General features: G+C 33.1%; 1 protein-coding gene across 1 annotated transcript in view; it reads right to left on the bottom strand.

Annotated features, from left to right (window-relative positions):
* Positions 1–11072: 11072 nt before the first annotated feature.
* Positions 11073–17458, bottom strand: part of LOC126890301 (SCAN domain-containing protein 3-like) — a 36344-nt gene continuing 29958 nt past the window's right edge. Inside the window, exon 2 of the mRNA XM_050659159.1 lies at positions 11073–11341. Coding sequence (XP_050515116.1) covers positions 11073–11341 — 269 coding nt within the window. The remainder of the gene's footprint in view (positions 11342–17458) is intronic.

Raw genomic sequence — 17458 nt, 5'->3', positions numbered from 1 at the left:
AAACAAATCATTAAAATCAGGTATTGGCTGGGGGCCAATAACTGATGTTACACAGGTCCAATAACTGATTTTTACAAATTTGCAGGTAATATTGAACTAAACTTCAAACCAAGAAGAACAGAAGAAGAGCTTCAAACTGCCCTAGATGAAATGAACAACGGGTTTTCATTACGAAAAGTTTCAAGGCGCTATAAAATTCCAAGGGCAACCCTACAATTTCCAAAAAGTAAAAAATTTACGAAACGAAATTTAGGACCTAATCCAGTTCTTCTACCAGAAGAAGAAAAACTTTTGGTGAACTGGATTTTCGAAAATCATAGGAAAGTGTTTCCACGTCGAAAGGAAGATGTGCAGGAATCAGTTAAGCAGTTTCTTGATAGTAATCCCAGAGATAATCCTTTTATTAACAATCGTCCTGGCCAAACTTGATACAAAGCTTTCCTATGAAGAAATCCTGAGATTTCTTTGCGTATAGCAGAAGCTGTAACCGCAGCTAGCGCAAATGTTTAGGAAAGTGACATACGAAAATGGTTTTTTGAAGTTGAAAGTTTTTTCATAGAAAAAGGACTTAGGGAAGTGTTACAGTACCCCGATCCTATTATGAATGCAGGTGAGACATGTTTTAATCTGTGCCCGAAAAACAGTAAAGTTCTAGTTCCTTCTTCTTCAGGTGCCATCTCCGCTACGGAGGTTGGCAATCATCATAGCTAATTTAATTTTTGAGGCAGTAGCTCTAAATAGTTGTTTTGAGCTGCATCCAAACCATTCTCTCAGGTTCTTCAGCCATGAAATTCGTCTTCTGCCGATGCTTCTTCTGCCATCTATCTTTCCCTGCATTATGAGTCGCAGGATGCCATACTTCTCGCCCCGCATCACATGTCCGAGGTACTGTAGTTTTCTTTCTTTAATTGTCAGTTCAACTTCCTTCTCTTTACCTATTCTTCTCAGTACTTCATTGTTCGTAACTCTATCTACCCAGGAAACCCTCATAATTCTTCTATACGTCCACATTTCAAAGGCGTTAAGTCGTCTCATTGTCTCTACATTTAACGTCCATGATTCCAGTCCATAGTATAGTATACTATATTCTAGTTCCTAGGGGGCATCAAATGTTTATGAAGTGGAACATGCATCGTCTAAATCTACCATCACTGTGATGTTTACTTTTACAACATCTGGAGGAATAACACCACCGATAATCGTGTATCCATATAAGCGGCTTCCTGCGAATATCGCCAAGTCTGTTCCTGGTGAATGGGGCATTGGCCTTTCTGATACGGGCTGGATGAAAGCAGAATTAATGTGTGATTATATTGAAAACATACTTTATCCGCATTTAAAAAAGTGAATACGTCTTTTCCGATCATTTTGTTTTTAGACGGTCATCGAACACACGTGACGTACAACCTTAGTATCTTATGTAAAAAACTAAATATTGTTTTAATATGTCTATATGCTAACTCTAAGATACTTCTTCAGCTGGCAGATGTGTCAGCTTTCAAGCCTATCAAAAGTGGATGGAAAAAGGGTGTTATACAATGGAGACGAGATCATTCTTCAGAGACATTATCAGAATAGCATTTTGCAAATGTTCTGAAAATTGCCGTGGAACAAACTGGAAAATCAAAAACAATAAAAAGTGGATTCAAGGCTTGCGGACTATACCCTTGGAATCCAAATGTTTTAGATTATTCCAAGTGTCTTGGAAGACAAAAAATATTGACAGTTGAATTTGAAACAAAGTCAGAAAATCTAAGTAACACATTTTTAAGTTACAAAGATTTCTCTCGCATAGTAGGAAATCACATTATTGACGAATTTAACAATGATTATAAGGATGTCACAGAAAATGAACAACCACTGTTGTCTAAGTTATGGAAAAGTTTTAAACACATTCCTCAGGCAATAGAAATGATTCCGGTGGAACAGCAAACTTTAAATATGCCTACCGATAGCAGTGCACATACAGAAGAGCCTGAATCTTCCGATTTCAACATTAATGAGGTTCCTGTATTAATTGTAAGTCACGATCAAATATTAGATGGACTGCTGGATGAAAATATTCAAATTATTAACGTCCAAGATATGCCCCCTGAACCTACAGGTACGGAGCAAATTGAACTATCAAAGCCTAACAATAATAATGAAAACACAAACGAACAAAGGCCTCCAAATCTGAATGAGACTTTGCAGTTTGCAAAGACACCTAAACGAACAGGAAACAGAAACACCAAAACAATAACATACGCAATTACCTCTACCCAGTGGATTAAAAGAAAAGCTGAGGAGGAGAAATCTAAAAAAAAAAGATTGCTGCAAAAAAGGAGGAGAGAAAAAGACAACGTTTGGAAAAGAAGGCTGTTACAGTTAGCAAAATTTCCATAAAGCTTAAAAATTTAAAAATTGTCAAGAAAGAAAAGACACAAAGTAAAAAAAAGAGAAAAGTATAAACCGAGAAATAAAAGATGAGAAGCTTAAATGTTGAACAAACTTACCGAGCCACCTATCTTACCAGAGAAGGATTATTTTAATACATGTGAAGACAATTGGCTTCTTGATAAATTTCTGTCAGAGATATCCTCTTCCTCGTCTTTTCAAGATAACGAAAAATGTGATTTGAAAAATATTGCAATAGAGAATGTAAAAAAGAGTTTATTTACCGATGAGCTCATGGAAACCTGCAAGAATAATTCGTTATTTAAAAATCCTAAGCTTACTGTGGGTCTTTGCTTCTCGTGTACTTATAATTTTAAAGAGCAAAATCTTGGAATTAAATGTAACTTTTGCCGAAGGCCTACCACATTTCTTGCATAAATAGACTTAATGTGCATAAATTAAGTTCACAAATATTTAGCTGCAATATATGTCTAAAAAACCAACATAAAATTAACTAAGTCTTATACTTATGTATAATTTTTTACTTTTATATTAAAAGGGAATTATTTTGATTTTGTGTACTATTTTTTACTGCGAATAAATACTACATACTTTATTTAGTACCTAAACCTGTTTATTTTTTGATTATCTTTTTCGGCCAATAACTGATTGATTAGTGGCTAATCACTAGAAGTTTCATAATCCGTCCTGGCCAATAACTGACAAATTAGTGGCTAATCACTGGAGGAGCCATGCCAATAACTAGTTTTTGACAGATAGGTATTATAAAAGATTTTTTGGAACTTAAATTTGATTTTAGACTAGAAATGTTTGGTTTTGTATAAACTACAACTGAGTTTTTATAGGGAGGAACGTAATATTCCTGATGATAAACATTTATTACATAATTCTATGATTTAATCCCTTAATAGAAATGTGACCGGCCAATCACTGGGTAGTCTACCCTACATATGTATGGAAATAAAAATGTTACATTATTATACTATTGAACCGCTATTATGATGGTAGGGGAGCCCAAGCGGGGATTTTTGCAGTTACTAGAGTGTTATGAGGCTAGTAAATAGACCCCACTTTAATGAAATTGTTCCAATCTCAGGTTCTATAGGTGCTGGTTCGCTGAGAAAGGTAATTAGCTGATACCACTAAAAGTACCAGCGAGACTGCTTCCAAAAGAGATAAATTTAGAGCAATGAATTATGATAAGATAAGAATTTAACACATTTATTCTAAATCAAACAATGAAATTAAAGAGAAGTGAAAAATATATACATATATAAATAATTCTTCCTCTGTATGAAAAAGAAGAAGAAGATATATACGTATAAATAAAATAATATGTACCTAAAAATAAATAATTATGAACAGTAAACAAAAATGACAGATTTTATAAACTAAATCTAATGAAAATGTCCGAACGAAAACTACGAGAAAAACTACGGTATTGTATCTAAACTTACATAAATGTTCCACGCACTAAAATAGTCCGTTGACCGATATGTCTTTATATTATGAGCTCATAAATATAAATAATGTCCTTACCTCCAACTTAATACCACTTGCCTAGGTATGACGAGAATTTCCACTCAAATTTTGCTACGAATCAGATGACCAAATTTACGATTACTAAATACTTAACGGGAGAGACTCTGGGTATTTGTATCTTCTATTTAATTATCCTTTATATTATTATGTGGAGAGAAACACAAATATTTGTCTCTTTTGGGGTTATTTTTCTAATTTCTTTCTTGAACGAGATGATCTGCTAATTACGGGAGATGAATTTTTTTATATTGTCACTTTGACGTTTTTGGGTTTTTGCTTTTACGTGACAGAATCATATTTTTGACGTCACTAGAGATGGGAAATGCGGCATATGTACAATAATATAAATAAGGAACGTACTTCTTTGAATTTTGTGAATATTTTGTGAGAGTTTCGAACATAGAGCACGTCAGATTATCACATGTGGAGAAACCTTGTATCCTGCAAAAGTACCCCTACCATATACAGGGTGTTTGGTAAACAATGGGCCATAGCTTAACCTTAGATTCCTGAGGTTAAAATAGGTCGATTTAAGCTAACTTACTTTAGTACAAAAGTTGATATTAACCGAAATACAGGGTGTCAAAGTTAAACTTTTATTTTATTAATTTTTGAATATTTCCTGACAGGCGTGGGACAACAACACGAAATTTGGTAAATGGTGCTGGTATTGTACACCCTACTAAATTATGTTAAACAAACGTTTCTGGCTACTATCAGAGGCGTACGATGGTGGAACTTGTATGGTTGACCCTTTCCAAATTTCACGCCACTGCCGGAATTTCTAATTTGGTGCAATTTCTTGATTCTACAATACTTTCTATGTAAATAACATACTCTTCATTCGTATCGATAAAACCATTAGTTTTCGAGATATTTGAAGCTAAAAATGAAGGAGCATCATAATACATTAATCAAATTAAGTGTGCCTTTTCATTTTTAACTTCAAATATCTTGAAAAATAATGACTTCATCGTTACGAATGAAGAGTATATTATTTGTATAGAAAGTATTAGAGAATCTAAAAATTATGCTAAAATAGCAGTTTCATCAGTCGCGTAGAATTTGGGAAGGGTCAACCATTCATTTCCCCTGTCGTGGGCCTCTGGTATTAAACACAAACGATTATTTTACATAATTTAGTAGGGTGTAGATTACCTACACTTTCTGCTAAGTACCATAAGGATATGTCAAATAGTTTTATAGTACCGGGCACACATATTTCTAAAAGTTTTAAATAAAGAATAAATTATTAAAAAAAAAAAGAATACTTTATAGAAAACACTTTATAGAAAACTTTACTTAATTTTTTTGGTTTTAGGACCTAATCTTCACAACCCAGTAGGTCAACATTTCTAATTTATTAGTTTTTACTTTAGTTTATTTACACCCAACACTGAATTTATTTACATTTTCTTACACATTTCCTTCTTCTTTCTCTTCTTATATTAGGCCCCTTGGCCTGTTCTTAACCGATTTTAAGTTTGTATTCGTAGCTGTGATGTTGACCGACAGCTACCTCGTCACATTTAAAGGCCCTTCCTATTGGTATCTTGCGTGTTGGCTCCGAATCCCTGGCTATACGGGCTATTCTCTCGCTGTCAATTCTCGTCATATGCTGATTCCACTCTAGTCGTCTCTGTCTTCCCCACCGTACTATATCTTTTATGTTACAGAGATCTCTTATTATGTCGTTCGGTATTCTGTCTCAGTGTTTTCCCAGTTATTCACCTCAACGTTCGCATTTCTGATATTCTCAGTATCCTCTTGGTTTCTGCTGTGTCACATCTTGTTTCTTTCGCGTACATCATGATCGGTCTTACACATGATTTGTATATGCGTACTTTCCCTTCCAGCCTGATATCTTTGTTTTTCCATATGACATCGCTCAGACATCCTGACACGTAATTGGCTTTATTTTCTTGGTTTCGGACGCTCTCTTTAGCATCTCCATAACTACATATTTCGACTCCCAGATATTTGAATCTCACTGGTATGTTTGCAACAAAAATATAATAACATACAGAGAGATAAAATATATATTATAATTATGAAAGAACTTGGTATAATAGCAAGGAAATTTGTAAAGTTAGACAAATCGCTTCCAGATATCTAAAGGGTTAAGACAGGGAGATGGGCTGGAACCGACTCTGTTTAATATACCTATGTATGAAATATGTAACAAGAAAAAGGCTCGTAAACCCAAAAAAAATAATAAGCGCAAACAGATTGTAATGTACGCAGATGATGTATACTTGATAGGAAGAACCGCAAAATATCTCACAATACTTATGCGGACCTTAAAGAAAATGCGAAATAAATAGGACTAGCTGTCAACGTAAAATAACTAAAGTTCTAATACCAAACGAAACTTTCATAATTTAACAATTGACGAAGCTAACATAGATGTATTAAAACAGCTCACATACCAGGGTGTACAGATAACTGAGTATGTTAGCAACGAGGAGAAAATACGGAAACGGATAATGCTTGCTAAAAAAGCATACTTCTTCTGTCGCCAAACGTTGTTTGGATCCAAATACCGTAACGGTCCCAAGAATATACAATAAATATGTTTTTATTGTCGTATAAATATATCAGGTCCGATCCTGTAGTGACAAATAAATTCGACGCATGTGTACCGCGAAACTCTTTTTTTTTTTTGTATCCCACGGTCTGTTTATATGATTTATCTTCTATGTTCGTTATCGAGTCAAATTACAAAAAGATTTTGGTCATAAATTCTTCAATAAGTAGCCTTAGAAACTTAAGTCTGTTTACTTTAGAGCTAGAATGTTTATACAATACATTCCATTGTGGCGATAAGATGAACAAGTGTCTTTGAGTCGAGGTGGGCTATAGTAAAGACACATACGACATACAGATCTATGAGACATAAATAGTAGGATTGAAAGACTGTGATGATGATGATGATGATGGTGATGATATCTAATTTACCACAAAAATGAATTGAAAATTATTGAAAAAGTTGTAGAAAAAGTTGAAAGAAAATATGTTAAAATTTAAATAATTGCTTTAGCCGTAAAACTCACATGAAACAAAATTTTATTTTATATAAATAAACGCAATTCTTACAAGAATTACCCATTACAAAACAAATAAAATAAAACCATTATTACCGCTCCAAGTTTATGACAGAAAATAATTGCCTTTATGGCTTGGCCGCAAACAGACACCAAATTATGATCGTCACATAAAGTTCCCGCTTCCAGTCCTGTACAGTTAACAATAATATCGTAGTCAGCTCCAAGCAACTCAAACTTTTCACATGTTGATGTACAACTTTTCCTCCTGAAATTTTAAACTTATTCGTAGCCCAAGGCAAGTAGAAACTGATGTCTGTCAGAAAAGACGAAAAAAAGGAACCGTATTTTCAGTTTTGAGAGGGATTTGTTGTCAGTTTGTTTTCTGTAGGTGCTGCGTAGGTTGGGGTGAGCTTTTCTAAATATTTATTCTAAAATGTATCGAGTGAGAGTTAATACTCTAAATTAGTTGCGAATTATTTTTGGGTCGATTAGCTCTAGGTGACTTGTCTACCTAAAATTCAACAGGAAACTATAAAATTTATAAAATATAATAATTATTGAACGAAAAAGGAATTAAAAAAATTTCGAAACATAAAACAAAACAGAATTAATCGAGTTAAATTCTGTAGTATTTTGCAATTATATTCCTACAAAATAAATCAAAACTCTACAGATTTAGTAATTAGGTGTTTAATATGAATAGCAACTATCGATTAAATATCGAAACCGGCTATCATGCAAAAGCATTCTGTCATTACTCTAATACGAAATTTTTATTTCGTCTAAAATTGAAAAAATTCTTAAATATTTTAAGTTAGGTATTAATGCAAATAAAGCGTGAAATGGTGTTTTTATGAATTCCACTATATATAGGACGGTGGTAGATATTTACTAATAATGTGTTAATAATAGTTATTTATGATATAAGTATTAAAAGTACAATTTTAAGGCACGCATGTGAAAGCATGCAATTCACATGAGGGCCTTAAAAATATACTTTTTAACACGTATATCATACAATATTTTTTCTACAAACGTCTTATATATCATCAACTATAATTTATTCATTCTCAATTACAGGACAATATCTACAAAAACTTTTACTTGTACTTGACTGACATTCCATTTTTAAATTTTTCTTGACATTATATCAAAACTGCCTATACTGTCAATAAGTAAATCATAACAACTATAGAATAACATCTTAATTTTATTGTTGTATATTCTAACAAATTTTAATAGTTTTTTTCTACAATCGTGTTAAAAATGCATTAATACAGTCTAAATTAAATTTTAAAAAACCTTTTAAACCACCTTTTTCAAATTGCGCAAGTTGTACTATTAATATTAATGTTAATAAATGAAATATAAATATTTTGACGTTTCACAATTTGACAATTCACTTTTAACTGTAGTGCCTTAAAATTTTTAAAGCACTAGTGCTTTAAAGTAGCATTTTTAACGCTCCTATGGAGTGCTAAAAATTGCATTTTTAACATGGTTGTAGAAAAATATACTTATTTAGAATCAATGGGAAAATCCCAATATAGTTGGCTGCATACCATAGTTTAGAAAACTCATACAGAAACAAAAACTACAAGTTGTATACTGGTATAAAATCGTTTATTAAAAAACTTTATAAAATGTCCTGCAAAACGTTTTCGTTCTAATTCAGAACATCTTCAGTGCAGTTGGTCTGTGCCCATTGAACTGGCAAGAAGTACCTAGTTTTTTCGAGCCGGGAAGCATGTTGCCCTTTAAGCATGTACCTAATTTAATATAACATCGACTGGTAGTCACCATATTTTCATAAAATTTAACATGTAAATCATATATTATGAAGTTACCACTATAGTGTCTCTAGTTACAATAGTGTGTCTATAGTGTCTAGTTACAATTATTTAGCGGAATGCACTGAAGATGTTCTGAATTAGAACGAAAACGTTTTGCACGACATTTTGTAAAGTTTTTAATAAACGATTTTATACCAGTATACAACTTGAAGTTTTTACTTCTGTATGAATAATTATTTAGATTTTCTACGATTCATCAAGGGAAAATTAATTGCGGGGAGGCTACAGTTTATACAACATGCCGTATTAACATTATTTTTAATTTTTGGTATCATTTTAGGTAATAAAATTACTTTAATATCTAAATAAAAATATAGGTAAACTGTTTAAAATATATTTATTTAGTTGAAATCATAATAATAGAAGCAGGCACGGATCTAGAAATTCATAATAGGGGGGCCCAGACTTACTTACTGATCGTTTGAAAATAAGAGTTGTCAGAAAAAAATAGTAAATAATAGAAAAATGCTTAGAGACTAAATACAATAGGGGGTCCATAGCCCCGCTGACCCCCCTCTGTATCCGCGCCTGAATAGAAGCATAAATTCTTACGTGCGTGTAAAGTATATACACTATGTTTCTTTAATTTGCCGGTTATTATTAATGTTTTCCTAATTTATTTCTTTTTCCTATATAATAATTTTCTAATTACTTAACCTTCGGAGTACGAAGACTGGGTCAAGCGTGACCCGAAATTCACTTATTTCTTAATATTTTATAAAATATTTTTTTACAAATCCGATTGATCATAAGTTCTCGTTATTTGTTTCAATCTATTTTTTCGTATATAATTCGTGAACATCCAAATTACAGTTTTTCCTCTACGTAACATCTATGATGCAGGGTCAGTCCTAACCCGGTCTTCGGATTTCGAAGAATATTTTCAATATGTTTGTAGGTACACGTAAATCGTAGCCATCACTGTTTTATTTAATTTAGAATTCAATTTAACGGGCATAGGAATTTACCTATGCCCGTTTTCTGTAAGGTATTAAAATCTGGCCGCCGGAGCGAACTAGTATATGCCCATGGGGAACCATCTTAAAAAATTTAAATACAATAATTTAGAATTATAATTGTTATGTTTGTTTGTTTTTTTTTGAATTAAAGATACTGTTTAATAATACTGACTATTTAAAACATCTTTATAAATAAAATGAGAATGGGTCACGCTTGACCCATCATCGTAATCTAAGTAAGTCAAATAATCTCCGTACTCCGAATATCTAAATAAAAATATAGGTAAACTGTTTAAAATATATTTATTTAGTTGAAATCATAATAATAGAAGCAGGCACGGATCTAGAAATTCATAATAGGGGGGCCCAGACTTACTTACTGATCGTTTGAAAATAAGAGTTGTCAGAAAAAAATAATAAATAATAGAAAAATGCTTAGAGACTAAATACAATAGGGGGTCCATAGCCCCGCTGACCCCTCTCTGTATCCGCGCCTGAATAGAAGCATAAATTCTTACGTGCGTGTAAAGTATATACACTATTTTTCTTTAATTTGCCGGTTATTATTAATGTTTTCCTAATTTATTACTTTTTCCTATATAATAATTTTCTAATTACTTAATACTAAACATTTCTGGTTAATGAAATAAAAACGCATTTTGGGCTTCACTACTGTTTATTTATGAAATTTGATACTAAAGTTAAATACTTAAACAGAATTTATCAATAATAAAACTCAACTAGACACCTTATAAATAAAAACACACTCATACACACGCATTAGACTTTAAGTTACTCGACTATAATTACTTGTTTTTATAGGAAAGGCTGTTGTGACACTTACAATTACAAAAAACGCTTAATTCTTTGCATTTGCAGCATTTTTAATTGCAATTGCTACTACAATTGCAGTGGCAGAATCCTTGACTGCCTAAATTCGAATCGTTACGAACGCATTCACTGAGACTTATTTCAGTATCAGGCGCTTCATTGACTGAAATAAGTGTTTCCTTGCAGGTGGTAAATTCGTTTCTTGCATGAAGTTGGTTTAAAATACCATGCTTATTGCCTAGCTTGTATATTTTATAGCTTTTCATCTATAACAGAAATAATAATGTCAATAATGTTTGGGCTATCGAATAGCTCTATCAACTTCTCGAATTCGCACTCTAATACTTTGACCTACTATTTCAACAGGGAATGTATTATTAGAATGCTTTAACATTATGTCAGATTGTTTTACAAGTAACTGTTTAGCAAGATGCCAAGTCTTCTCAATTTTCTTTTGAAGTTTTGTCAATTGCAGTGCCATCTTCTTCGTCTCCCTCATTTTCTTTAACGCCAATACTGGCATTGTCTTCCTCATTGACAGCAATTATCGCACACGCATTATGTTCGATTAGACTGTTCGTGTTACCTCTATCTTCAATATTCGCTAACTGGGAATTCTCGATTGAACTGTTGAGTTCCATATCACCAGGGTGCTTTGCTCTATCATCAGCGTCATCAGAATGATCTGGTATTGTCGCTTCTAAATCTTCTTCTGAATTTTAGGATAAAGCACCAGGAGGTAAGGATATTTTTAATCCTACTTTATCCTTATGTACATATTTAATACATTAAATAGAGTATTACACAGTGGCCGCTTCCGAATACAGATTGACTAACACTGTGGTACATATGCGCTGTGCGCCTTATTTAATTTGGGTATGTCACAATGACTAATAAACCTCCCTACACTCCGCAAGCTTCTACGGACTTAACGGTATTTTTATCACATTTACCGTTCTTTTTTTTTTTTTTTTTTTTTTTATTTTACAAAATAGTCGCATCAACCTCGGAGGTTATTAGCGACATATACATATACATAAGGTAATTTATTTACAGATGTTAGATTTTGTTAAATACATTGATATCTTTAAGGAATTTTACCAAGTGTTCAATTTTACAATTTTCTCCTAAGATTTCACTTGTTGATCCGATGATGTGGTTGTTCTGTCTCTGCAACTGGTATTTTGGACACTCTGCAAGTACATGCTTAACACTTAGTGGGATATTACAGTTTTCACATAAAGTGGGATTAGTGTGACCAATTATGTGTCCGTGGGTAAGTCGGGTATGTCCTAGACGAAGGCGAGTAACAATGTCATGGTGAGTTCTGTTGTGAATTTGAGATTTCCACGGTTTTACAAACGTTTTCACTTCGCGAAGTTTTGAAGTTGAACTGTCCCACTGGTTTTGCCACAGATTTTTGACTTTCACTTTAATAAATGATTTTAAATCATTAAGAACTACATCTCTCACTTCACTCGCGGTTTCACTGCCCCTGGCTTGTTGGGCTGTCCGATCCGCCGCTTCATTTCCTTGGAGGCCAATGTGTGAAGGAACCCATAGGAATTGTACAATATGGTTGTTGTTTTGAATGGTAGCTAGTTCTTTTTTAATTAGGAGAGCAATTGGATGCTTCGTGTACAGTTGGTTAATGGTATGGATGGAACTGAGGGAATCGGTAATTATAAGAGCATTGGATATATTACTGGAGTTAATATGAACGAGAGATTGATAGATGGCGTATAGCTCGCCAGTATGTATACAGCTTGAGTATGGTAATTTATACTCAAGTGTACTATTTGGAGTAATGACAGCTGCCCCAACTCCAGTAGATGTTTTAGAAGCGTCTGTATATATATGATAGGATTTAGAAAATTTTGTTATTTTGTTGAATGTTATAGTTATAATTATTGAATGTTCAGCTCCTGGGATAATTCAGTCGATGTATCCGTGTCAGGTTCTTCATCCTCGTAGTTGTCTTTTGTGAGCTGTCTCGTAATTTTTTTGTTAAGCTTTGTTCATTTCAATTTTAATGAGCGTTCGGATGTATATGAATGAATTTTGGTTATGAGTTTTTTAAATCCTAGAATGTCTACTGTATATTTATTTACAACGCTGATAACATCTTTTGTTCCATGAGCGTTTTCAAATAAATCAACTGTTTCCTCAAAAGTTAATATTTGCTTTTCGGAATTGAATAATTCTTTAATTGGTTGCATTAGCGTTTCTAATGGTATTGTTGATATTTTTGTTTTTATTCTTTTTTGTTTCTGAGTTGGCTTTGAAAATACATCGTCACTAGCTGATGTCTCAATCGGGGGTGATATTGCTTCAGATACAGTTCGTTTGGAGGATGATTTAGATGTATTTTCTTCGTTGGATACGCTAAATTCTTTTGGTGCTGGATTCTCTTTATTTTCATTAACCGAGCAAGAATTATTGCTTAGACTGGAAGATGAAGGCTGGTTAGTTATGACTATGTGAGGTGAGGGGGCTGATGAGGTGGATATATTTGGTTTAGATATCACTGGCATTGTATTATCTGTAGTTGATGTATCAAGAGGTGTTAGGTTGGTTGTAGATAATATTTTTGTTAGTGGCGTTGAATTATTTGATATGTTTGTAGAAGTGCATGTTGTTGAAGGTGTAATAGCAGTCGTTTCTGTTGAAGTTACTGTACTAGGTTCGTTTCTGTTTGAAAGTGTAGCAGTTGGGACAGCTGTTTCTGAGTGATTTACATTTACTGAGCAACTACTGGAAATATGGCCATGTTGTTTGCAAATGAAACATAAGTTGTCTAATGTCAAAAAAATTCGATTTGTAGTATCTTCATGAGTTATTAAAATGGTATCAGGAATTGGACCTGTTGGTGGAGATACGTAAATATGTCGACGGAAACTGAGTACATGTTTGTATTCAGGATTGTTGGTTCCTATTCGCAAAAATGACATTGATGAAGTTGGTTTTAGCCCTAAGAGCAGTAGTTCGTTTTCTATTACATTATGCGGGATAGTGGGAGAAACATTGGATATTAGGAGTCTTTCACTTGGAGTAATTAGTCTACGGACTTGAATTTGTGTATTGTTTACAGTGATGAAACCTCTACTGTTTGAAAAAAATTCATCTACGACTTGTTTGGTTGAGAAATAGATACAGATACGATTGTTGGTGATTCTTGATGAAAAAATAATGTGTTTTGGACTAACTAAAGCTCCTACCGCTAACAAGTATTCTTCTAATTTAACATCGTTGAGAGAATTAAAAGCTACTGCTTGTAGCTTGGATGGATAGATTGTTTCTTTTTGTCTACTAGCTGCAGCAGAGTAAGATAAAGGTTTTTGTGATGTGGATTGCGATAATGATTCATCGCTATTATTAGTGACGTCGAATTCCATTTCTCAACACCATTTGATTTTCCTAAGTACGGACCTGTTCCGCTTCGGATTTTGGTAATTGTCTTTAAAGACAAAAAATTGGTGTCGATCAATGACTGGTGTTGTTTATTGACGGTTTTATAAAATTCTTTGGTTATGAAATACTTATTAATAGAAAAATATGTACTCACAGAAAATGTTTTTCTATACACACTTAACTAACACTATTATACTTGATGTTAACGTAGTGTAAGAATACTATGATTGGTTTTTGTAAGTTAAATTTACTATTTGTCAGGATCGATCAAAAAGCATGTGTGCTTATTCGATATCAGTGCCGGACTCATTTACCGTTCTAATCCGGGATTTATTAATAATTACCGGTCGATCTGATTAATTCTGGTATATTTATTTTTACCTAGCTATTCGGTTTGTATTTAGAGTAACCGGTCATTATTAATAATTTCCAATTAGTCATACTTACCGTAACATATACATATTATGATTAGTTAAGCATTTTATTTATCTGTGAGCTGTTACAAGACTAAAAATGCATATATAATTTAGATGCCAGTAATTAGATAATGCAGTCGGAAAATTTTGTCATCCCCGTAATTTGGCATGACAAGTCTTCTCCGATATAACTAATTGCCTCTCCAATTAAACTACTGCCCACATGATCGATCTTAGTATTAACGCAACTGACATTTCACTAAATCGATTAATTGCTGGACATTTATTTACTTATAACACATGTAAGTAACAAATGGTTCATAAAAATTTAAAGGGAAAATCTCTGTGGTTGGCTGTTTAGTTTACAAAAACCTACAGATAAGTAAAAACTTCTGATGTATGATGTTATATACACACACCCAAACTTATATGGAATCACCTGATATTTCTTATTATTTCGTGCGAATTTAAAAAAACGAACACACGAAGTCAAGAAATATTCATTCTAAAGCAATTTAATAATAAATATATAAAAATTAAATAAAACAATAAAGTATTTAACAAACAAATTGAAATTAGTTGTTTTAAAATCCATAGCATAAAAAATTACAATCTAAAACGAACAATGTTTAAATTGTTTTTATATTTTTTCTTTTTTTGTAGCCAGTGTTATCACCTCTAGTCCTTATGCAAGCTTCAGTTTGCGTGAGCACGCTCCTAATCAAATTATTAATATTTTGTTGTGGCGGGTTACTCCATCCTTCAAGAGCAGCTTGTACTAGCCTTGAGGTGTTTTGTGGATTATCCTGGTGAGCTCTAATTTTTCTTTTAAGCATATCCTACAAATTCTCAATAGGGTTAAGCTCGGGTGAGCAAGCAGGCCACTCCAAACAAAGGATACCTTCTGCTTCAATGATGTCTCTAGTCACTCTAATGGTAAGTGGAGGTTCATTATCATGTGAGAAAATTAAATTTTCTCCTGTTGCACCTCTCCAGAGCCTAACTAGAGGTATATCAACATACCTAAGAGCAGTTAACCCTTAAACGCCCAAGGGTGGGTAAAAAATGTCCCCCTAATGCATATTCCCTTGTAACATATTTATTACGTGTTCAAAAATTTGTCAAAAATGATTTATTGTTAAAAAGACAGCTTTTATCCAATGTTAATTTGGTTCTACCGATATGTTTGAAAATAAATTTATTATCTTAAGTTAAATATGGGTGGGCACAAAAAGTACTCCCTTGGTAAAACTTGTTACTAAAGGTTTTTATATAATTTCTCGTTGGTAGGAACATAATCCATATAATTATCGACGTGTAATTCCATAATGGACATAATTATCCGCCAATGAGGAGGCTGAAAAGAAGAATGTGGAGAAAATCGACAAATCTGAATGACTGGCTTTCACTGGTATGTTAATTTTGATGTACAACGTAATTTTGTTGTAAGATTTGTAAATTGTTTATATTAATATTTTAGAAGATGCTGTGTTTATTAAGCATAAGTTTCTTAAGTTTAGTCCATCTGCAACAACTCTCAATAAATGTATTAGCTATTTTCGAGGTGGACATTTTTTACCCACCTTTGGGCATACATGGATAAAAAAGGTTGGGCGTTTAAGGGATAAAGTTGATTGGATGAAAATTAAATGAGTTTTTTTACGGATCACAATTGAAGACCTTGGGACCAGAAGGGGACAAGCCACAATTTCGTGAAGAATGAGTTAAAGTATAAATCATACACTTTAAGATCATATTAATATCTCAAACAGAAAATTTAAGCAGTTTTCTCATAGATGGCGCCGCTGTAGTTAAGTCCCGTTGTGTCACCATTACTTTATATTGCAACAGAAGGAGACAAGCCACAGTAGTAATCGACATGGCGGCGGAACATTCCCGTGCATGTAAACGGAAAATAGACTTTTCTGAGTTTGATTCTGAACACAGTGACCAAGATCTGTTTTTAAATAAAAGCGAAGATGACAAAGACTATACAGTATCCGGAAGTAGCAGAGATTGGGAAAATATAAACTCAGGAACAGTATGTTTATTTACTGTGTGGCTTGCCCCCTTATGTTATATTTTTCGAACCTAAAAATATTAGGATTGCTCTAAAGGTTTTCTGTGGCTTATACCTTTTTAGTAAAATACCTACTTCATTGTAAGAAAATGAATAGGTTTATACCCCCACAAACTTTTCAGAAAAGAAGGCGCCTTCTAGATGATGACACAAGGATGCCCAACGACATAAAAAGTTAAGCGAAAGACAAAAACAATCTAGTTTACGAATATGTATATAAATACAAAATTGAAGAAAATAGAAACAAAAAATTAGGTGCACCTTGCGGTTGCAAAGAACAGTGTAGGCAGAAATTGGTGCTTGCCAAGAGATTCTACCAGATACTGAGAATAATGAACCACTGGAAGACATTGAACATTTGGACGACTTTTCAAATATTGAAAATATTGCCAACTGAAATATTTTATTGTTGCATTTTATGTTCATATTTTAGAATATAATTTTTTATACAAAAGGGGATACGCCTCATATTTTTTCAAAAAATGTTCAGAAACTCAAAAACCGTTAAATAAACATTTGTGTTACTTTTGTTGTGTATTTAATATCATATTTCCAAACGATTATGGGCCTTACTACCAAGAAAAATTTAAAAATTGGATTTCAGGATTTCAAAATAAGTTTAAAATGACGTTTTCTCTAAAATATTGTTTGGTGGCATGCCCCCTTCTGGTCCCAAGGTCTTCAATTCCTCTCCAGAACATTACACTTTCTTCCACTTGTATATTTGTAAACAGATATGACAGTTGTTGTTCTTGTTTGTCTTCCTCGACCTCTAAGTACACGATTTAGTGGGTCATCTGATTTTACACAAATCCTGACTTTTTCTGAAAATAGCACATTTTGTCAATTCCCAATGTTCCAGTTTTGGTGGTGAAGACACCAATTTAGGCGATCAATCTTGTGCTGCCTGGATAACTCGGGA

This window comes from Diabrotica virgifera, chromosome 8, assembly GCF_917563875.1.
Source record: "Diabrotica virgifera virgifera chromosome 8, PGI_DIABVI_V3a".
Taxonomy (NCBI): domain Eukaryota; kingdom Metazoa; phylum Arthropoda; class Insecta; order Coleoptera; family Chrysomelidae; genus Diabrotica; species Diabrotica virgifera.
The sequence above is the reverse complement of the archived record's forward strand: the minus strand, read 5'-3'. Positions and strand labels throughout refer to the sequence as shown.